This window comes from Salvelinus fontinalis, chromosome 18 (assembly GCF_029448725.1).
Source record: "Salvelinus fontinalis isolate EN_2023a chromosome 18, ASM2944872v1, whole genome shotgun sequence".
Lineage (NCBI taxonomy): Eukaryota > Metazoa > Chordata > Actinopteri > Salmoniformes > Salmonidae > Salvelinus > Salvelinus fontinalis.
Genome location: NC_074682.1, coordinates 48311071 through 48334233, shown reverse-complemented (window position 1 = coordinate 48334233; position 23163 = coordinate 48311071). Strand labels below are relative to the sequence as shown.

The 23163-nt window shown below is 42.1% G+C and overlaps 1 protein-coding gene across 2 annotated transcripts in view; it reads right to left on the bottom strand.

Moving 5' to 3' along the window:
* Window positions 1-23163, bottom strand: part of LOC129815678 (helicase with zinc finger domain 2-like) — a 46581-nt gene that overhangs the window by 2752 nt on the left and 20666 nt on the right. The window contains exons 2-16 of one of the 2 annotated variants that reach the window (XM_055869680.1): window positions 20953-22104; window positions 20468-20651; window positions 19832-19930; window positions 18746-19260; window positions 16743-17381; window positions 15182-15980; window positions 14983-15058; window positions 11161-14668; window positions 10722-10807; window positions 10438-10575; window positions 10190-10345; window positions 9918-10062; window positions 9498-9614; window positions 7087-7279; window positions 44-187 (exon numbers count right to left, since the gene is read on the bottom strand). In XM_055869680.1, the coding sequence (XP_055725655.1) occupies window positions 44-187; window positions 7087-7279; window positions 9498-9614; window positions 9918-10062; window positions 10190-10345; window positions 10438-10575; window positions 10722-10807; window positions 11161-14668; window positions 14983-15058; window positions 15182-15980; window positions 16743-17381; window positions 18746-19260; window positions 19832-19930; window positions 20468-20651; window positions 20953-21953 (7800 nt within the window). In that variant the 5' untranslated portion in view covers window positions 21954-22104. The remainder of the gene's footprint in view (window positions 1-43; window positions 188-7086; window positions 7280-9497; window positions 9615-9917; window positions 10063-10189; window positions 10346-10437; window positions 10576-10721; window positions 10808-11160; window positions 14669-14982; window positions 15059-15181; window positions 15981-16742; window positions 17382-18745; window positions 19261-19831; window positions 19931-20467; window positions 20652-20952; window positions 22105-23163) is intronic. The other variant, XM_055869681.1, reaches the window with a different exon arrangement.

Sequence of the window (23163 nt, the reverse complement as noted above, 5' to 3'; positions counted from 1 at the left end):
GTAATTAACAAATATGTAAATATAAATATGAAGACGATATTACCATTCTGTACTGGGTATCAAGCATCACTGTCTGGGACCGACGTTCAAAGTAGCGCTCAAACAGAGACTTTGACATCCCCAACTTCCTCACAAGTTCATTCTTGATGATGGGACGTAGTTGTTTGTGGTCACCGAGCAACACAATCTTGGAAGTGGAAAGAGGTTATGTCGCCATCAATCTTCATGACTTGCAAAAACGATGATGACTTACATTGGCCTTGGCATGCAGTTGATAAGACAGGGTTGCTGTTAAGGCTTAGTTTAAAATAAGATCTACTTTATTAGTCCATATGAGATGGAATTTTGTCTTCGGCCTTTTTTCAACCTATCCGATATACATACAGTGAGGGGAAAAAACTATTTGATCCCCTGCTGATTTTGTACGTTTGCCCACTGACAAAGAAATGATCAGTCTATAATTTTAATGGTAGGTTTATTTGAACAGTGAGAGACAGAATAACAACAAAAAAATCCAGAAAAACGCATGTCAAAAATGTTATAAATTGATTTGCATTTTAATGAGGGAAATAAGTATTTGACCCCTCTGCAAAACATGACTTAGTGCTTGGTGGCAAAACCCCCCAGAGGTCAGACGTTTCTTGTAGTTGGCCACCAGGTTTGCACACATCTCAGGAGGGATTTTGTCCCACTCCTCTTTGCAGATCTTCTCCAAGTCATTAAGGTCTCGAGGCTGACGTTTGGCAACTCGAACCTTCAGCTCCCTCCACAGATTTTCTATGGGATTAAGGTCTGGAGACTGGCTAGGCCACTCCAGGACCTTAATGTGCTTCTTCTTGAGCCACTCTTTTGTTGCCTTGGCCGTGTGTTTTGGGTCATTGTCATGCTGGAATACCCATCCACGACCCATTTTCAATGCCCTAGCTGAGGGAAGGAGGTTCTCACCCAAGATTTGACGGTACATGGCCCCGTCCATCGTCCGTTTGATGCGGTGAAGTTGTCCTGTCCCCTTAGCAGAAAAACACCACCAAGCATAATGTTTCCACCTCCATGTTTGACGGTGGGGATGGTGTTCTTGGGGTCATAGGCAGCATTCCTCCTCCTCCAAACACAGCGAGTTGAGTTGATGCCAAAGAGCTCCATTTTGGTCTCGTCTGACCACAACACTTGCACCCAGTTGTCCTCTGAATCATTCAGATGTTCATTGGCAAACTTCAGACGGGCATGTGTATGTGCTTTCTTGAGCAGGCGCTGCAGGATTTCAGTCCTTCACGGCGTAGTGTGTTACCAATTGTTTTCTTGTTGACTATGGTCCCAGCTGCCTTGAGATCATTGACAAGATCCTCCCGTGTAGTTCTGGGCTGATTCCTCACCGTTCTCATGATCATTGCAACTCCACGAGTTGAGATCTTGCATGGAGCCCCAGGCCGAGGGAGATTGACAGTTCTATTGCGTTTCTTCCATTTGCAAATAATCGCACCAACTGTTGTCACCTTCTCACCAAGCTGCTTGGCGATGGTCTTGTAGCCCATTCCAGCCTTGTGTAGGTCTACAATAATCTTGTCCCTGACATCCTTGGAGAGCTCTTTGGTATCTGATTGATTGATTGCTTCTGTGGACAGGTGTCTTTTATACAGGTAACAAACTGAGATTAGGAGCACTCCCTTTAAGAGTGTGCTCCTAATCTCAGCTCATTACCTGTATAAAAGACACCTGGGAGCCAGAAATCTTTCTGATTGAGAGGGGGTCAAATACTTATTTCCCTCATTAAAATGCAAATCAATTTATAACATTTTTGATTTTCTGGATTTTTTGTTGTTATTCTGTCTCTCACTGTTCAAATAAACCTACCATTAAAATTATAGACTGATCATTTCTTTGTCAGTGGGCAAACGTACAAAATCAGCAGGGGATCAAATACTTTTTTCCCTCACTGTATACACTGAGAGTACAAAATATTAAGAACACTTTACTAATATTGAGTTGCACCACACCTTTGCCCTTAGAACAGCCTCAATTTATCGGGGCAAGGACTATACAAGGTGTCAAAAGTGTTCCACAGAGATGCTGGCCCATGTTTACTCCAGTGCTTCCCACAGTTGTGTCAAATTGGCTGGATGTCCTTTGGGTGATGGACCATTCTTGATACACACGGAAAACTGTTAAGTGTGAAGAAAAAAACAAAGCGTTGCAGTTCTTGACTCAAACCGGTGCGACTGGCACCTACTACCATACCCGTTCAAAGGCACTTCAATATTTTGTCTTGCCCATTCACCCTCTGAATGGCACACATACACAATCCATGTCTCAATTGTCTCGAGGCTTAAAAAATCCTTCTTTAACCTGTCTCCTCACCTTCATCTACACTGATTGAAGTGGATTTAACAGGTGACATCAATAAGGGATCATGGCTTTCACCTGGACTCACCTGGTCAGGCTTTGTCATGGAATGAGCAGGTATTCTTAATGTTTTGTCCACTCAGTTTACACACACACACACACACACACATTAGGTTTGAGAAGCTGGAGCAGAGAGCAGCTGCAGTGCAGTGCCCAGTGAGCAGATAAGGGGGTTAAATTCCTTGCTCAAGGGAACATAGGGAGTAGGTAGCACCTGAGAAATTGATGCCAGCAACCCTCCGGTTGGGTTTCCACTAGAATCTATAGCCACAGTCAAAATGTGCTTTTTGGTCTTTATTTAAGGTTAGGCATAAGGTTAGCAGTGTGATTCTATAACAATGCACTGTTTCCATGTCCAAAATCAAGGGTTAGACTACATGCAAAAAATCTACATTTTTTACCAAACATTTTCACATAAATTAAGATCTTACTGAGGAGCTCCACTGAGGTGAACATTGTATGGCCCAAACCTAAACAGTTGCTGCTGGATTGAACACCAATGGAAGACAAAGTCATTCTACTACATAATGAACAAGCAGCATCACAAACATAGGCCTATAAATGTTTTACCTTTATTTTAAACATGTACACACCAAAAGGTAACTAAATATTTATGTTATATATTTAAGCAATTGGCCATTTTTTTAAAAATTTTATTTCACCTTTATTTAACCAGGTAGGCTAGTTGAGAACAAGTTCTCATTTGCAACTGCGACCTGGCCAAGATAAAGCATAGCAGTGTGAACAGACAACAACACAGAGTTACACATGGAGTAAACAATAGACAAGTCAATAACATGGTAGAAAAAGGAGAATCTATATACAATGTGTGCAAAAGGCATGAGGTAGGCAATAAATCGAATAATTACAATTTAGCAGATTAACACTGGAGTGATAAATCATCAGATGATCATGTGCAAGAAGAGATACTGGTGTGCAAAAGAGCAGAAAAGTAAATAAATAAAAGCAGTATGGGGGTGAGGTAGGTAAATTGGGTGGGTAGTTTACAGATGGACTATGTACAGCTGCAGCGATCGGTTAGCTGCTCGGATAGCAGATTTTTAAAGTTGTTGAGGGAGATAAAAGTCTCCAACTTCAGAGATTTTTGCAATTCGTTCCAGTCGCAGGCAGCAGAGAACTGGAAGGAAAGGCGTCCAAATGAGGTTTTGGCTTTAGGGATGATCAGTGAGATACACCTGCTGGAGCGCGTGCTATGGGTGGGTGTAGCCATCGTGACCAGTGAACTGAGATAATGCGGCACTTTGCCTAGCATAGCCTTGTAGATGACCTGGAGCCAGTGGGTCTGACGACGAACATGTAGCGAGGGCCAGCCGACTAGGGCATACAGGTCGCAGTGGTGGGTCGTATAAGGTGCTTTAGTAACAAAACGGATGGCACTGTGATAAACTGCATCCAGTTTGCTGAGTAGAGTATTGGAAGCTATTTTGTAGATGACATCGCCGAAGTCGAGGATCGGTAGGATAGTCAGTTTTACTAGGGTAAGTTTGGCGGCGTGAGTGAAGGAGGCTTTGTTCCGGAATAGAAAGCCGACTCTAGATTTGATTTTGGATTGGAGATGTTTGATATGAGTCTGGAAGGAGAGTTTGCAGTCTAGCCAGACACCTAGGTACTTATAGATGTCCACATATTCTAGGTCGGAACCGTCCAGGGTGGTGATGCTAGTCGGGCGTGCGGGTGCAGGCAGCGAACGGTTGAAAAGCATGCATTTGGTTTTACTAGCGTTTAAGAGCAGTTGGAGGCCACGGAAGGAGTGTTGTATGGCATTGAAGCTCGTTTGGAGGTTAGATAGCACAGTGTCCAGGGAAGGGCCGGAAGTATACAGAATGGTGTCGTCTGCGTAGAGGTGGATCAGGGAATCGCCCGCAGCAAGAGCAACATCATTGATGTATACAGAGAAAAGAGTCGGCCCGAGAATTGAACCCTGTGGTACCCCCATAGAGACTGCCAGAGGACCGGACAACATGCCCTCCGATTTGACACACTGAACTCTGTCTGCAAAGTAGTTGGTGAACCAGGCAAGGCAGTCATTAGAAAAACCGAGGCTATTGAGTCTGCCGATAAGAATATGGTGATCGATGGCGGTTATGATATCGTTTAGTACCTTAAGCGTGGCTGAGGTGCACCCGTGACCGGCTCGGAAACCGGATTGCACAGCGGAGAAGGTACGGTGGGATTCGAGATGGTCAGTGATCTGTTTGTTGACTTGGCTTTCGAAGACCTTAGCTAGGCAGGGCAGGATGGATATAGGTCTGTAACAGTTTGGGTCCAGGGTGTCTCCCCCTTTGAAGAGGGGGATGACAGCGGCAGCTTTCCAATCCTTGGGGATCTCAGATGATACGAAGGAGAGGTTGAACAGGCTGGTAATAGGGGGTGCGACAATGGCAGCGGACAGTTTCAGAAATAGGGGGCCCAGATTGTCAAGCCCAGCTGATTTGTATGGGTCCAGGTTTTCCAGCTCTTTCAGAACATCTGCTATCTGGATATGGGTAAAGGAGAAGCTGGGGAGGCTTGGACGAGTAGCAGCGGGGGGGGGCGGGGCTGTTGGCCAAGGTTGGAGTCGCCAGGTGGAAGGCATGGCCAGCCATTGAGAAATGTTTGTTGAAGTTTTCGATTATCACGGACTTATCAGTGGTGACCGTGTTATCTAGCCTCAGTGCAGTGGGCAGCTGGGAGGAGGTGCTCTTGTTTTCCATGGACTTTACAGTATCCCAGAACTTTTTGGAGTTGTCGCTACAGGATGCAAATTTCTGCTTAAAAAAGCTGGCCTTTGCTTTCCTGACTGACTGCGTGTATTGGTTCCTGACTTCCCTGAACAGTTGCATATCACGGGGGCTCTTCGATGCTATTGCAGTTCGCCACAGGATGTTTTTGTGCTGGTCGAGGGCAGTCAGGTCTGGAGTGAACCAAGGGCTATATCTGTTCTTGGTTCTGCATTTTTTGAACGGAGCATGCTTGTCTAATATGGTGAGGAAGTAACTTTTAAAGAATGACCAGGCATCCTCAACTGACGGGATGAGGTCAATATCCTTCCAGGGTACCCGGGCCAGGTCGATTAGAAAGGCCTGCTCGCAGAAGTGTTTCAGGGAGCGTTTGACAGTGATGAGGGGTGGTCGTTTGACCGTGGACCCGTGGCGGATACAGGCAATGAGGCAGTGATCGCTGAGATCTTGATTGAAGACAGCAGAGGTGTATTTGGAGGGCAAGTTGGTCAGGATAATGTCTATTAGGGTGCCCATGTTTACGGATTTAGGGTTGTACCTGGTGGGTTCCTTGATGATTTGTGTGAGATTGAGGGCATCAAGCTTAGATTGTAGGACTGCCGGGGTGTTAAGCATATCCCAGTTTAGGTCACCTAACAGAACAAACTCTGAAGCTAGATGGGGAGCGATCAATTCACAGATGGTGTCCAGGGCACAGCTGGGAGCTGAGGGGGGTCGGTAGCAGGCGGCAACAGTGAGAGACTTATTTCTGGAGAGATTAATTTTTAAAATTAGAAGTTTACCAAAACCCCCAGAGGTGTCTTATTGCTATTATAAACAGGTTACCAATGATATTAGAACAGTAAACAAGTAGTTTTGTGTCATACCTGTGGTACACTATATATACACAAAAGTATGTGGAAACCCTTTCAAATGAGTGGATTAAGCTATTTCAGCCACACAACAGGTGTATAAAATCGAGCACACTGCCATGCAATCTCCATAGACAAACATTGGCAGTAGAATGGCCTTACTGAAGAACTCAGTGACTTTCAATGTGGCAACGTCACAGGATGCCACCTTTCCAACAAGTCAGTTCATAAAATGTTTGCCATGCTAGAGCTGCCCCGGTCAACTGTAAGTGCTCTTATTGTGAAGTGGAACCGTCTAGAAGCAACAACGGCTCAGCTGTGAAGTGGTAGGCCACAAGCTCACAGAACGGGACCACCGAGTGCTGAAACGAGTAAATATTGTTTGTCCTTGGTTGCAACATTCACTATCAAGTTCCAAACTGCCTCTGGAAGCAACGTCAGCACAATAACTGTTAGTCGGGAGTTTCGTGAAATGTGTTAAAATGGCCGAGCAGCCGCACGCACACAAGCCTAAGATCAAATAAAATTTTGTTGGTCACATACACATATTTAGCAGATGTTATTGCGGGTAGCGCAATACCAAGCGTCGGCTGGAGTGGTGTACAGCTCGCCGCCATTGGACTCTGAACCAGTGGAAACAGTTCTCTGGAGTGATGATGCCAGGAGAACACTACCTGCCCCAATGCATAGTGCCATCTGTAAAGTTTGGTGGAGGAGGAATAATGGTCTGGGGTAGTTGTTCATGGTTTGGGCTAGGCCCCTTAGTTATAGACTGGAGGCTTTTATAGCAGCAAAGGGGGGACAAACTTATTAATGCCCATGGTTTTGTAATGAGATGTTTGACGAGCAGGTGTCCACATACTTTTGCTCATGTAGTGTATATTGTCTCTTATAAACTGGGTGGTTCGAGACCTGAATGCTGATTGGCTGAAAGCATACCAAGGGTAAGACAAAGCATAGATTTTTACTGTTCTAATTAAGTTGGTAACCAGTTTATAATAGCAACAAGGCACCTCGGAGGTTTGTGCTATACGGCCATATACCACACCTCCTCGGGCCTTATTGCTGAATTATATTACCTTATATTAACTTACCTTTTCTGGTTTGTTGCTGACCAATGGGATGAGGGCCTGAGGTTCCGTTGCCATAGCACATTCATCAATAAGGATCTGGCGTGCACTGACTGTTTTAATCAGGTTAGGGGTTGAGGCTGCTGTGCAGGTGCACAGAATGACATCGTGTCTCTGCAGCTCATACACACGAGCTTTATTCAGAAGCTTTTTGTAGCTAGAAGAAAAACAAAAAAACAATGTATATACAGCGCATTCGTAAAGTATTCAGACTTCTTGACTTTTTTCACACTTTGTTACGTTACAGCCTTATTCTAAAATGTATTCAATTGTTTTTTTCCCCTCATCAATCTACACACAACACCCCATAATGACGAAGCAAAAACAGTTTTTAGAAAATGTTGCTAATTTATAAAAAACGGAAATATCACGTTTACATAAGAATTCAGACCCTTTACTCAGTACTTAGTTGAAGCACCTTTGGCAGTGATTACAGCCTAGAGTATTCTAGTGTATGACGGTACAAGCTTGGCACACCTGTATTTGGCGAGTTTCTCCCATTCTTCTCTGCAGATCCTCTCAAGCTCTGTCAGGTTGGATGGGGGAGCGTTACTGCACAGCTATTTTCAGGTCTCTCCAGAGATGTTTGATTAGGTTCAAGTCCGGGCTCTAGTTGGGCCACTCAAGGATATTCAGAAACTTATCCCGAAACCACTCCTGCGTTGTCTTGGCTGTGTGCTTAGGGTCGTTGTCATGTTGGAAGGTGAACCTTCGCCCCAGTCTGAGGTGCTGAGCGCTCTGGAGCAGGTTTTCATCAAGGATCTCTTTGTACTTTGCTCCGTTCATCTTTCCCTCGATCTTGACTAGTCTCCCAGTCCGTCACTGAAAAACATCTCCAAAGCAGAATGTTCCGCCACCGTGCTTCATTGTAGGGATGGTGCCAGGTTTCCTCCAGATGTGACACTGGGCATTCAGGCCAAAGAGTTCAATCTAGTTTTCATCAGACCAGAGAATGTTGTTTCTCATGGTGTGAGAGTCTTTAGGGGCCTTTCAGCAATCTCCAAGCGGGCTGTCATGTGCCTTTTACTGAGGAGTGGCTTCCGCCTTGCCACTCTACCATAAAGGCCTGATAAGAGGAGTGCTGCAGAGATGGTTGTCCTGGAAGGTTCTCCCATCCCGACAGAGGAACTCTGGAGCTCTGTCAGAGTGACCATCGGGATCTTGTTCACATCCCTGAGCAAGGCCCTTCTTCCCCGATTCCTCAGTTTGGCAGGGCGGCCAGCTCTAGGAAGAGACTTTGTGATTCCAAACTTCTTCAGTTTAAGAATGGAGGCCACTGTGTTCTTGGGGACCTCCAATGCTGCAGAAATGTTTTGGTACCCTTCCCCAGATCTGTCTCGACACAATCCTGTCTTGGATCTCTACCGACAATTCCTTCGACCTCATCGTTTTGTTTTTGTTCTGACATGCAATGTCAACTGTGGGACCTTATTTAGACTGCTGTGTGCCTTACCAAATCATGTCCAATCAATTGAATTTACCACAGGTGGACTCCAATGAAGTTGTAAAAACATCTCAAGGATAATCATGGAAACAGGATAAATGGAAACAGGATGCACCTGAGCTCAATTTCAAGTTTCATAACAAAAGGTCTGAATACTTATGTAAATAAGGTATTTCAGTTTTTTATTTTTTTACAGTTGCTAAAAAATAAAAATGAACGGTTTTCACTTTTTCATTATGGGGTATTGTGTGTAGACTGATGAGGGTAAAAAACAATTACATTTTTTTTCCCCGAATAAGGCTGTAACGTAACAAAATGTGGAAAAAGTCAAGGGTTCTGAATACTTTCCGAATGCACTGACTAATTTATTAGACTAATTCTATCAGGTTTCAAATAAAATGTAATTAGAATGTACTGTATATTACAAGGGAATACTGTAATACATATTACCAATTCTATCAGATGTAGGTTATAAGAATGTACTGTATATTACAAGGGAATACTGTAATACATATTACCAATTCTATCAGATGTAGGTTATAAGAATGTACTGTATATTACAAGGGAATACTGTAATACATATTACCAATTCTATCAGATGTAGGTTATAAGAATGTACTGTATATTACAAGGGAATACTGTAATACATATTACCAATTCTATCAGATGTAGGTTATAAGAATGTACTGTATATTACAAGGGAATACTGTAATACATATTACCAATTCTATCAGATGTAGGTTATAAGAATGTACTGTATATTACAAGGGAATACTGTAATACATATTACCAATTCTATCAGATGTAGGTTATAAGAATATACTGTATATTACAAGGGAATACTGTAATACATATTACCAATTCTATCAGATGTAGGTTATAAGAATATACTGTATATTACAAGGGAATACTGTAATACATCTTTACTCACTCCTCAACTTCTTCGTCTGTCAGCTCCTCTGCTAGGTTTATTCTGCGGTCAAACTCTTTTATTTCCCCGGAATGCGGATTTTCTTTTTCCCGTATGCGATGATGCAAGGTAATAGCTCTGAAAATGGTACATAGTGTGAGATCTAAATTCATTAACAACTGCAGGAAACATTTGACAAAAAAACATGCTGACACCGGTCAGACAAATGATGAAGCCAGCACTACGACCAGGTTATCAAAGACAAGTGAGATGGTTTCCCTGAAAAAGTGGCCAAAAAACCATTACATTTTTTTCATTAAAAACATGTAAACAATTTCTATTTTTTTCAGTTGAGTCGATATTGGAAAATGACCTGAAACAACTAAAAAGCTGAATAACTTTTTTCAGTGCACAACTGCAGTGATTTCATGTGTTTTATACCTGAGATTTGGCTTGGACCGCTCTTGGCGAAGTGACCTGGGAGACAGCTGAAGGATACTGCCTGGGTATGGGTACTCAAGCATCTCCATTTGTCGGCTGTACAACCTGAGGGGCTTCAGCTTGTCTCCAAACCTCAACAGGTACTCTACAGAATGTTCACAATTCATAGAATGCTAGAATGTTCCCTACAGAACTTTACTCATGTTTAAGCTGTGAATGTATTATACATTATTTTGTAATGACAATTTAAATTTATGCATTAAGTAACTTGCCAGCAACCACATCGACAGACTTGTTGGAAGGACCACAGTAGAGAATAACTTCTTTCTTGTCCTTGTCCTTGGGATCTTCAAATATCCTGGGGTTGTGGGAGTTTAGCACATGGTACCAGTACACAATGTACACTCCTACAACGGTCTTTCCAGTCCCTATGAAACAGGTGTGGTTTTTATACCAGTAAACATAGCAAAGAGCCATATAACAGCTTCATGTACTCTGGTAGTACTATTTAATAATTTACCAGGTGGTCCTTGTATGAGTGTGAATTTGTTATTCAGAGATTTCTCCACTGCATCAATTTGACTCTTATTTAGCTCTGGGAGACCTTCTGGTGCCTTTTCTCTCATGAGTCGGTGTCGTGGTACAACAGATTGCGAAGCTACAATCCCAAAAAAGACAGCAAAACAATACTTTCAAACATATAGTTTAACAATGACATTGTGAACTGTAAACCTCAGATGTAAAAATTGGATTACTTGAGACATTTTTTGTTGTTGTCTATTTATGTTATTGTCCAGCCCTTACCTCCTTTTGGAATGGGTTGTCCTAGGGCTATTTTCTGCACAAGCTCATTTGCATGCACAACATTGTTCACAGCCATTTCTTTACGTCTAGATAGTAGAAAATGTTAAACACCATTAATTATAATATACTGAATTAATATAGGAACATTATGCCCATCCAATACAAATATGGGATAGTACTTTAACATTAGGACCTTATTTTAAATATAATGCAACGTTGGTAACACTGTAGTTTATGGTGCAGAAATTACCAGGTGATTTACTAAAACATTACATGTTTAAATGGTAATTACATTTTAAGCAACATTTTGTTGACTTAGTTTTAAATAAGTACCGGAACTGTAATATAATGTGTTACCGTAATGTCTATACATTTGAAATGGCAATTAATGAATTCATGGCTCTCTCATCTTTCTCTTACTAATTAATGTAATACTTACACGTCTGGTAGAAGCTTTGGGATTATCTCAACTGTATATGTTGTCTTTCTCTGGGAGACACACTCTGGAATGGTATCCATTGGAAAATGTTTGATGTTGAAGTGCACTTTTCTGGCTTGATTTGGAGAGTTCTTCTTTGGTTCGTCGAACTTGGTTGTAACACCATGGGCCACCCATGTGTAGTTTTTAGGGTCAACTACTTCATCTGATGGGTCAGGGGTTGAGGCCAGTTTCAACCCTCTTTTTCGGATACACAGTAAGCACTTGTTAAGGTTGCATTCGATGGCCCATTCTTTAATGTATTCGAGAGGAAGGTCAAAACTTCCTTCTATTGACCTTCCTTCTAGTTTTCTCCCTTGCAAGTTCAGCTCCAGGTCCTCAATGATTATGATGTCACTTTCATCCACAGCATTGGCTGCAGACTCCATCTCACAAAGTGGTTTCCAGATCCTCACATACTCTTCAGCGTTGCTATATTCACTCTTGGATGGACGGTCTGCACATTTGGAGAAGCATGTGATAGGGCTGTGGGCATGGTCTACACACACCTCAAATGTTGGTTTGATGCATACCAACTGAAGAGTGGGTGTCCAATAACCTCGCTTTCTTTCAGATGTAATTTGGACTTGAAGTGTGTCTCCTGGCTTCAACTGGAGAGTAAGATCAACATAGTGCTCCATTTCAATTTTTTTATCTTGTCCATGTGCAGTTCTATGAGAGTCATTCCCAGTGTCAAGCAAATCCATTGTGGTATGTTTTGGCACACTTTTAAAATGTTCCATTTGCTTTGTTGTGGCGCTTAGTATGAGAGACCTTGCTATGTTCCATTTTTCCTGGTCAATTGCATCAACAATGTCTCGCCAAGTCTTTTGTGAAAGCTCGGTGCATGCAGAAGAATTTTCCACTCTTTTTAGCTCTTGGTGAGTTTTGGCAGTGTCAACTGAGTACACTCGTCTTCTCCATGTTAGAGTCATGTGATTCTCGTTTGAGTCGTACAGTGGTTGATCCTCCAGTTGCAAATCTCTGTACATAACAGGCAAACTGTCTGGAAATGAGTGCCTGTCAAATGGAAATGACAGCTTGAAACTGTCTCCTACCTCAACACCAACAACAAATGCTATCTTCAAAGCATTTTGTTTCTTCATGTCCATGGCAAAGGAAATCATCTCAGCCCTCTTTTCATACTCATTGGCCTTCTTGTATCTTTCTTCATTCTTCTGACCCAGAATGTCAATGTCTTGTGAAGAATATTGGACTGGAGTGCCGCTTAGGATTGAATGCAAAAGCCTTTGCAGGATAACATCCATGTAGCGACGTATGGGCGAGGATGCTTGTGTATAGGACTTCAGATGCAAGGAATAGTGCCCAACAGTTGCCTTATGGGATGAATTGGAACGGATGACATACGCTTTGCCAAGACACTTCCTAAACTTAGATATCACTGGAAGGAGCTGGGGATAGATATCATCTGTAGCTATCAGATCAATCATTCTGTCAGTGTCAACTTCCCCGTTCCCAGCAGCTGATAGGATCTCATTCCACACTGATGTTAGCACGGGGAAGCTTTTGCTCTCCAAGACCTCTTGGTCATGGTCGTGGTCAAGGTTGTGCCTTAGGTGTGAGGACAGTGATATGATGTCTTTGCACTGCGCTTTCAAGTCTTTGACCATTTTAGGGTCAGGTCTTGCTTGACATCGGAGAGGAGTGCAGTGCATGGTTTCTTTTGCGTTGATTAAAAATTCAGACACAGAATTGTTGAACAGTACACTAAGCTCCTCAATCATCTGATGGGATCTTCTCTTCCCCGGCATCTGGTGATCATCCAGTCGTTTATAGTTCCAATCCTTGCCAAGCCTGGCCTTCCTTTGGACTTTGGCAAAATGATATGCCACAGCAACACAGTCTTCTACAGTATCAAACTTGGCCTCTTCTCTTGACTGCTTACTGATGATGTCCTCCGCCTCTTCATAAGACAACTTTCTATCAGAATTGATCTGAGAAAGATTGAAGTTCTTGTCAATGATTTTGTCTGTTGCCTTGTCTACTTGTACCACTAATGAAATGACCATACGATCTTGACCAGGCAGGAGACTCAAGTGGTTGATGCTAAATGGTTTTGGGAACATGTAAACTGGTTCTTTAGGACTGTAAAATGTTGCACCCTGTTTTTGTGCACAATCATCCAACGAATCACCAATCTTCACGAAACTTGCCACATCTGCTATGTGGACTCCAACCTCATAATAGCTTTCCTTGTCAATGACACTAATTGCATCATCCAAGTCTTGGGATTTCTTTGGGTCAACAGTGAAAGTAGTCAACTTTCGGAGGTCCTTTCTGTTACCAATGTGGGTGTCTTCCCAGGAACACACTTCATCTAAAACATGTCTGGGAGGCGATGGTTCGACTTTAAATTCTGCGTCCAAAATCTTTAAGCCCTCTTCCAAAGATGATCCTATGGGAACAATATCTATCACGTTCCCTAACGGAAAGGGATAGATTTCATTGCTTTCAGTTTTCGTTTTCCAGTCAAAGACCTCCACCACAAAGACATGTTTGCGTTTGATGTCTTCATCAAGGTGTTGATGTCTGACAATCTTCCATTCTCCGTCATCGTGCTTCCATATTGGAATAAAATTGCGACTCTTCTTACGGACCAAGGTGCAAATTTTGGTAGTGTTCTTATTGAGGGGTACCATTATCTTTCTGAGATATTGATATTCAGACTTAGTTTTGTGTTTATGGTAATTTTCATCTTCGAGGGTACAAACAAACACACGAGAGGATTCAGCTGCCTTGATGGTGCATAACACCTTTCCCTGTGAATGGCCCTCACGAGGAAATTCTTCTACCACCACTTCGTCACCAGCGAAGGACTTGCCGAGGTTAGCTCTACCTTTGATGATAATGTGCTTAGTTGGGTTATCAAATGGTATGATATAACCTGCGTTATATTTCTCCATAACCAATTCACCTTGCTTGTACACATTTGGCTGCTCTCTCAACAACTGCAACAACTCATCTCTTTCAACTTCGGTACCATCGTATGGTCTATTTTGGTCTACATTTTTTGATTCCGATTTGTCTCCATCAGATGAATTGTAGATTGCCATGTTTTGCTCCTCTTGCAGCTGTTGGAGAATCGCATCCACGTTGTTCCCTGTGCCGAACATAACTGACTGAGCGCTGGTCTCATCCAGGTCTTCTGACCGTTGGAATTTTGACATTTCCTTGATATCGCTATCAATTATGTCTTGTGTAAGGTGTTTCGGTTCAGCACTTCCCTTTGTTATACACTGGTCAATGTAGTTCCTCCAGATTCTTGAGCACTTTCCAAAGTAGCACAGAGCGGCAGCATCTCCAACCACAACAACCTGGGATTGAGCCCTAGTCATGGCCGTGTTCAGTACGCGAGCATCGTTGAAAAACTCCACACAATGTGAGTCAGAAGGGTGAATGCTGTCACGGGTTTGAACGGCTGTCAATACTATTGCTCTGAACTGTTTACCTGTCAAGAAATAATGAAAAAATGGTATGGTTAAGGACTCATTATTTTAACAGATAAAAAGGTTTCTATACAAAGATCAAAATTACATTCCAGTAGTTAAATCTACAAAATAGTGTTATTTAATGTACATGTCTAGGAAACAATAACAAATTATTGGAATATTAACCAATGTTTGCAAATGAATCAAATCATACATTTTATTGGTCGCATACACATATTTGGCAGACGTTATTGCGGGTGTAGCGAAATGCTTATGTTCCTACAGTACAGTAGCTCCAAAAGTGTAGTAATATCTAACATCTAATGATAAATACCTTGAACATTGGCAATATTTTCCACAGTCACTCGGCTCAGAGATATTTTCCGAAGCTCTTTCCTGATCATTGGAACCTACGAAAAAAGACAAACGATGACACAAAAAAGTCACATAAAAAATGTTGGTGTTCCCCTATTTACTCAAGAAATTGATTAGATTTCCTAAACTAAGTTCAAATGACAAATAACCATTTTTACCTGGCATCCTTCAGAGAGAACACAGACTGAGCGTTGATCCTTATTCCCCCATGCGGGTGGCCAATCTCTTAGCAGATTTTGCACTATTTTAACCACGCATGTAACCTCTTCAAGATTAAACCACGACATGGATGTGGTGTCCAAGTGAGATTCTCCTCTGACATGGTGGAACCTCAGGGGGTGGCAGTTTGGATGAGCTGGAACATCACCTACAGCCTTGATGGCATCAGACTTGCCAACGTAGAAGTTAGTGGACACGAATTCTACTATCTCTTTGGTGGAGCGATAGTTCTCGTTGAAAATGATTCTGCTTTTCAAAGCTGCACTACTCTCCTGGGCTTGATAGTAGTGGAACAGACGGTTCAGCAAGGTGTGATTGGAGCGTTGGTCATCGTCCACTGAAAAGAGCTTTGGTCCCATCTGCATGTGATCTCCAGCTAGAACCACTCGAGTTACTGGCCCAGCCAGACCAAGGGCCATCAGAGCTTCACATTCAAGCATCTGGGACGCTTCGTCAATCAGGATGTGGGTGAAGTAGCCGTCAGGGAGCTTCAGGTCCTGGAAGTGCCTTGTCATTGCAGTGGTTGTGATGACTATTCGATTGCAATCTAAATCACATTTGGCAGGAGGTAGGAAAAACTGTCCGTTTTCTGATAGAAGGCAGTACTTCTGTGTGATCTCATCCGTGGCACTCACTGGAACCCCTAGTTTATTTGCTTTTATCCTCAGTGGCTTCATCTCAGGGTGTCCAGAGTTAATGTATGAGTGGAAGTGGTCTTTGACATACAAATCTGCAGAGCTGACAAGAGAGGTTAGTCGTGCTTAACTTTTAACAGTGATTGTCCTTAAACCCAGAACTGAAAATTGCTTTTTTAAATGAAATTGATGCTTTTCAAGTAATTAATAAGCAGGTACACTGTAACTACAAGTGTAATTCAAATATGTATTAACATTGGGATTAATACATGACATACAGATGTGCCATCTTAATTTGATAATTCTGTTGTCGCAGAGAATTGTCCTGCGCAGCAGAAAATGCCAATTTAAGAGTATATAAAGTTTGTAATTTCCACTTTAAAATTTCAGACTTGATTTGTCCTAATGAAAAATGTATCAACAAAATGTAAATGTATTATAATCCACATAATTCAAATTTCCTGTTGCTGCAGGATTATTAACCAGTGTATTTTCACAATGTGTTACATAATACTTAACTGTCAGTGTATACTGTAACTGTCAAACTGATATGAGGCTTACACAATACAAATGATTGATGGACACACTCATAATAGTGCAACAGCCTCACTGTGTTCTTTTAAGTAATCATTACAGAGATGTCAAATAAACTTCCTTTGTTGCTAATCTAATGTTTACAAAAAGCTCGCATAAGTAGGACTACTTGCAAAAACAAGTTTTTACCAGTCTTAAGCACTATTATGTAAAAATTTGTATTTGTGCCAGTCAATGAATTGCATTAGGTAAGACTGAAAATACATGAAGGGAGTAGAAAGTTGAACTCGGTGTAAGTGAATTGGGGTCAATAGAACATTTGGGTCATTACCTGTTTGTAAGAGTGCAGATCAGTACTTTGGTGTGAGGTTGCCGTGCCAGCTCTTTGGCTGCTGTAGCGAGCGTGAAGGTTTTCCCAGTTCCAAACGGTCCATAAATGAGGAGGGGGGCCACACTTTCTCTTCCATCGGAGTCCCCTATGATGAAATCAATGGCTGCCTGCTGCTTTGCATTGAGTTTGGGGTATTGTATTTCGTTAACAGGGACACTGCAGTTCCTGAAGTCTGGTAACACTCTCTCTGTGTCTGGAAGGAGATCTATGGCTTTGTGCATCTCACAAAACTTCAGACGATTCAGCTGGAACTGGACTTCCATTTCACATGTTTCATTTTTTTGGAGCTTCAGGTCAGAGCAGCATCTTTTAGAGAGCTGCAAGTGCATTTTATACTCACTGGTGGCGTCTCTGAGAATGATGGCTTCGTAGACCTTGTGACTTTGATTATCTGAAGATACTGGTGCTATGAGAGCTGACTGGATGCCTCGTCTCAGTATCAAACCCTCTGGTGTGTCTGGGGTGAGAGTAAAAGGGACTAAGATGGCACAGAATAGTTCCCCCAGAGGAGCTATCTTCATCCCAAACAGAGGGTTGTCTAGGGTGGCCGACAAGGTGATGGTCCCTCGAACATTGAGTCTAAAACACAAAAACAAAATGGAGGGACTTTGAGGTTGTTGTCCTTTTAACCGAAAATAATTTATAATATGTTCGTTCACCCAATTCGTTGTCTTTTGAGATGTGTAACTTGGTGAAAAGAAAAACATTTGATTTCACATAAATGTAGCATTTTGTCATAAAGAGCACACATTCAACCTTATAAAACATACGCTTTCCCATCTCAAGAGGTTAAATAAAAAAAATATATACTATAGAATAAGTGCCAAATAATCTCACAAGGTTGACTGTAACCGGGTTGACAATTTAATCTTAAATCAGCCATAAATCCCCTTGTGAAAGAGAAAATGGAAGCTTGTCTGCAACAGGGAGGGGCAATTGAACACAAGCTTCACCAAAACAAATGTATTGTTGAAAAAATGTCTAGCCTACCTATCTATAGGTAACAGGGTTGGAGTGTTATGCGCGATCCACTCAGTTTTCTAACACAAAACACCAGAAAATGGCCAAATAGAGTAGAACCAGCTCACCTGCTTTTACACTATGATTTGACTATTACAGTGGGGCAAAAAAAGTATTTAGTCAGCCACTAATTGTGCAAGTTCTCCCACTTAAAAAGATGAGAGAGGCCTGTAATTTTCATCATAGGTACACTTCAACTATGACAGACAAAATGAGGAAAAAAAATCCAGAAAATCACATTGTAGGATTTTTAATGAATTTATTTGCAAATTATGGTGGAAAATAAGATAAGAAGATAAAAGATAAAATAAGTATATATTTTTTTATTTTATTTTATGAATCACTAGGGGCGGAAGGTAGCCTAGTGATTAAGAGTGTTGGGCCAGTAAACGAAATGTCTCTGGTTTGAATCCCAGAGCCGACTAGGTGAAAAATCTGCCAATGCACTTAACCCTAATTGCTCCATGGTCGCCATTAATAATGGCTGATCCCTGGCCGTGACCCCACTCACATTTCTATCTCACACTCGTGCAGGTTATCCCCTATTTGACCTTTGACCTTAAACACATGAAATAAATAATAATCTAATAATAATAAATGACTTTGTCAAAGCAACAAAATAACTAGGTGAAATGTTAGGGTGAAGTGGGTTAAAATCTTCCTGGAAGTCACAGAGGGTGCACAGAAGGACATTTTGGGACTTTAGCATATCTTTACTCATATTAACAATCTGATTCATTGAATTCTCAATGAGGTCTATAATAATGGGCACTTCATTGAATAAAACAGGCTTTTAAGATTTAATATTAGTGAACAATTTCTATTTAAAATATCAAAGGGATATAAAAATGTGCACTCATGTTGTGGTACGACACAATACTATTAAAGATGATCAGCTAGGAAATAGTTACTGATGCTATTACCTTGAAATCACCTGATCTTCTGCCTGCTCCTCTGTGTACAGGAAGCTATGCATCCTCTCTTTGTAATTCTGGTGATTCATGGGCGTGTTGCGGTCGTCAAGTGGTTTATACCGCAAACTAATCTGAGGAGGCTTGTACTCCTTCAGAAGCTCTTCCTGTACTTCTGTCTTTTCCAAGCAGGGGATGAAGACCCTGTTCCCCCGATGCCAGCGTTCCAGATTCTGGGAAGGGGGCCCAACATCCTCAGGTGGCTCCCCAAGCTTAGGGGATAGCTGCTGTCCGACTTTAACCTTCAGTTTCTGCAGGAGCACTGGCCTCATGTCAAAGTCGAACACCAACCACTGTTCGTAAAGACCCGGGTTGTTGGACTTGAAGGACACGATGATGTCATAGGTCATGTCTGAGTTACAGAACGGTTCACCCGTGGAGTAAGTGCAGGGCTCAGGACTGTTTTCATCCAGGGAGAAAGAGGCTCCAGGTTCCTGTTTCAGTAATGCTACATGTGCAAGTAGTCTCTGTGAAGACACAGGCAAAATATACAGGTGACCAATGACACTTAAACACAATACACCATGAATTATGTTTGCAAAATGCTAACTTCGCTAGTCTCCTCATCCTTGCTAGTTCGCTAACTTGGCTAGCTGAGGGAAGAAAATAATTTATTTATTGTTCTGTACAACAAAATTAATTATTAGTAGCCCAGTTTGTTTCCACCCCAGCCAGTTGATAAAAATCATGAATATGAGAATCATTCCACTTGAAATTAGAGGTTGGACATAGAAACTTTAGTGGAGAGAATGTACTCTGTTTCTCAGAACCCAAAGAGATAGCAATGAAGGACAAAAAAGTGGAAACAGTTGTGAGAAAGAGCCCTGGCCTTGAATCTTTTACTGCCAACAGTAAACTTAGATGGAGTAGAGACACAAAGAAGAAAATGTAAAAGCACAGCGTATTATATTCACAGACACTGAGCAGAGAAATGTTCTCACAGTGTATTGACTGTATTCAAGAGCCCTATATATTGACATAATGAGCAGTTAGGAATAACCATTAAAACAACATGTCATACTTCTAGCCAACTGTTACCTCTGTTTTGATCTGGAACTTCCATTGGAATTCTGCATCAGTCTCCACACACAAATCCTCTTCAAAAGTGACAGTCACGTCATCAACTTGCTCTGACATCTGTAACATGAAGTCACACTGTTAGTTGCTTGGGGACAATGAGCCTTTTATAGTAAACAAATGTAGATAATATGTAGTAGGTAAAATATCTAAAAGTTATATCAGTGTGCTGGAGGGCAGTAACAAAACGGTATAACAGTATCATTTTAAATGTATTGGAAACAGTTATGACCGGTGTTATTATGGCATATGTTGACAGATGTAATAGTTCATGTCACTTGCCCACTTAAATAAATCAACCATTTGTTCTTTACATTGAAACATAACTGACACTCATTGTCAGATTCAGTCCAATCCACAATGCAGGAAACCTGCGTTGCTGACTAATCACTCTGTTCCTGGAAAAATGCACCGCTTTGTCAACATTTAATATTCATTTGTTCATTTCACACGTGAGGCATCATCTAATTATTTGCCTCAGTGAAATTGTGCAGGAACATTATTATTATTAAGCAGTGCAGGTTTACTCAAGTACAGTTTGATTGAATCTCAATTGCATGGAGACATTTGTTCCTGATCAGAACTATGATGACTTACAATGTGCACTTCATTGCTGCTGTGTCTGTACTCCTCCAAAAGACGATCCCTGTAAGACATGAGGCCTTGAGCCTCTATGTTGCGCCTTATCTCCTTGTCCTCTTCGGCTCGCATGACCCACTCTTCAAGCTCCTCCTCAGAGTGAGCTTTCACACAGTTGGTGCCATATTCACAGGTGTCAGGCCTGAGAAGAAATGGCAGTACAAACTATAATGAGACGCTAAAGGCACAATCAGTAAGATTTATTGCTGCTTATTGATCATTTCAACAAATTACATTTACTGTATATCCCATGATTTGTTAAGAAAATGGCTTATTGATGACAATATAATATAGACAATAAGGGCTATTTACATATGCATCTATCATACAGATTGCACTTTTAGGCATTGCAGTGTTCGCAGTCACTCAGGTGTGTACAAAAACGTCTGGAATGTGCACTGTGTGTGGAGGTTGTCTCCTTGAGTTTACAAAAACATGTTTACCTCTCGCACAGCCAAAACTCTGCTTTGCGGCCGTGGGGCGGGGGACGATGTTTCCACTCTGTGGTTGTGTCCCCGGAGATCATCTGGGCATGCTCCAATGAGGCACAGTGTTTGAAAAAGCTCTCTCGAGAGGAGAGGGTTAGGAGGCAAGCCTTGCAGTAGATCGCCACCTGCAGGTTAGGGACGGGCACTACGTCTTGAGCCGACTGTTGCTTCTGACGTTGCCTCTCCTGGGAGAGCTGCAGGAGTTCCTGGCGACTCCCCCCACGTGCCTCTGCTCGCCAGACAGCCATCTCCACCTCGCTGTGGGCAAACTGGCACTGTCTGGGCCCGTGCCAACAGGGCATACCTTGCATGACATGGTTGCAGTACTGGAAAGGGCAGACTGGGGGCAGAGGCCTTATCTGATTGTAGACTTCCTTCCCCTGACTTTCTGCCAGGTGATGAACCAAGACTGGGCTCCAGACATGGGCTGCATCCACTGAGCAAGTGTTGTTCCACCGTTTACCTGTAATTGTTGGTGGACTGCCGAGGAAGCAGTCTTTACAAAGCTCTTGAAATTCCCCTGAGAACTCAGTGAGGATGTTTTTGGCCGTGTTTTGCAGTTGGACGGCACTTCTATCCGACTCGGTTATCAGTCTAATTAACGTGCTGTGATCTATCCTCTGGTGCTTTACAAAGTTCCACACTGTGGCCTCCTCGTGGCTCCTTGCGAAGGTACAGCGGTTCCTGTGCTTCATACACCCAGAGCCCTCCTTGAAGAACCAACAAACTTCATACTGGCTTGGGTTTGGAAATTCAGGGCGGCGGGAAACAAGCCTCCATTTGTTAGTACCTTTGCCTTTAGCCAATAGAAGTTCTCTGCTGCATTGGTGGTCGACTGCTTTAAGGGTGTACGAGATTTCGTTCTCTTTGACAGAGCATGCAGAACACACAACTTTAAAGTCATATGTCAACAAGAGATCAGCCAGGCTGGACCTACTTGTCCCTTTGGCTGGCATTGTTGAATCTTCATAGAATCTGATATAAAGACAGTGGGATTTACGTTATGGAGGGAACACAACGATGATCAAGATTTGCAAATGTCAAGAATGTGGCAATTGTTCAAAGACAATGTAATCTATGTCCATGGCCTCCTTTCGCCAGTTGATTCTAGAGGAGATGAAAACATCAGGCAAGTTAGTTAAGAACAAATTCTTATTTACAATGACAACCTACCCCGGCCATACCCTAACCCAGACGACACTGTGCCAATTGTCCACCACCCTATGTCGACTCCCAATCACAATCGGTTATGATACAGCCTGGAATTGAACCAGGGTCTGTAGTGATGCCTCTAGCACAGAGATGCAGTGCCTTAGACCGCTACGCCACTCGGGAGCTCCAACACAGCGCGGACAAAATTGACTACAAAAGGATACTTTTGGTCATAAGGTCAGTCTCGTCCAAAACAGAGTATTGCAAGTGATAACTTACTTAAGGGTTTGGTTTTGATTCGACAATGCTCACTTGCCCACTAATACAGATACACAGCTGCGGTGATTGCGCTCTATCCAATCGTATGGCAGAACACACAGACAGTGAAACACCTGCACAGCGCAGCAGATCAGACTTTATTTACATAAGACAACATGATGCACATTTTTTTACCTGAGAAATACTGCACCAAACACCTTAGCTAGATGTAAAATTGAGTAACTAAAACCTCCTCGGCAAAAATGTCCAAATTAATTAAAGATTTCTTGAGTTATCTTAGATTCATTCTGGCTGTATTGCATTAGTGGAAACCAAGACTGTTCTCAGGGCAGGTGCCCATCTTCAGAAAACGTCTGAAACCCAACTTCGAAGAGTATCTTTAAAAAAACTGAACTTGTCTTTTCCCACTAGCACAAACTTAGCTGATAAATACTTTGTTGAGGGAAAATGTACTTGATACAATTGTCGCTCTGGATAAGAGCACCTGCTAACTGACTAAAATTTTAAAATGTAGCTGCAACCAGGCCTGCCCTGAGAACAGTCTTGGTTTCCACTAATGCAATGTTGCTTAATTCGGACTATTTGGGGTTATTAAACAATTACTTGAATTCCATTTAGTTAATTTTTTTGTGAGCCCAATGCGCCGTTCCTCGAATGAGAAATCAAATCCTTCACTTTTTTATTTTTTAACTGGATGAAGATGGCGCCAACGGAGAAGGGTGACATCTTTCAAGT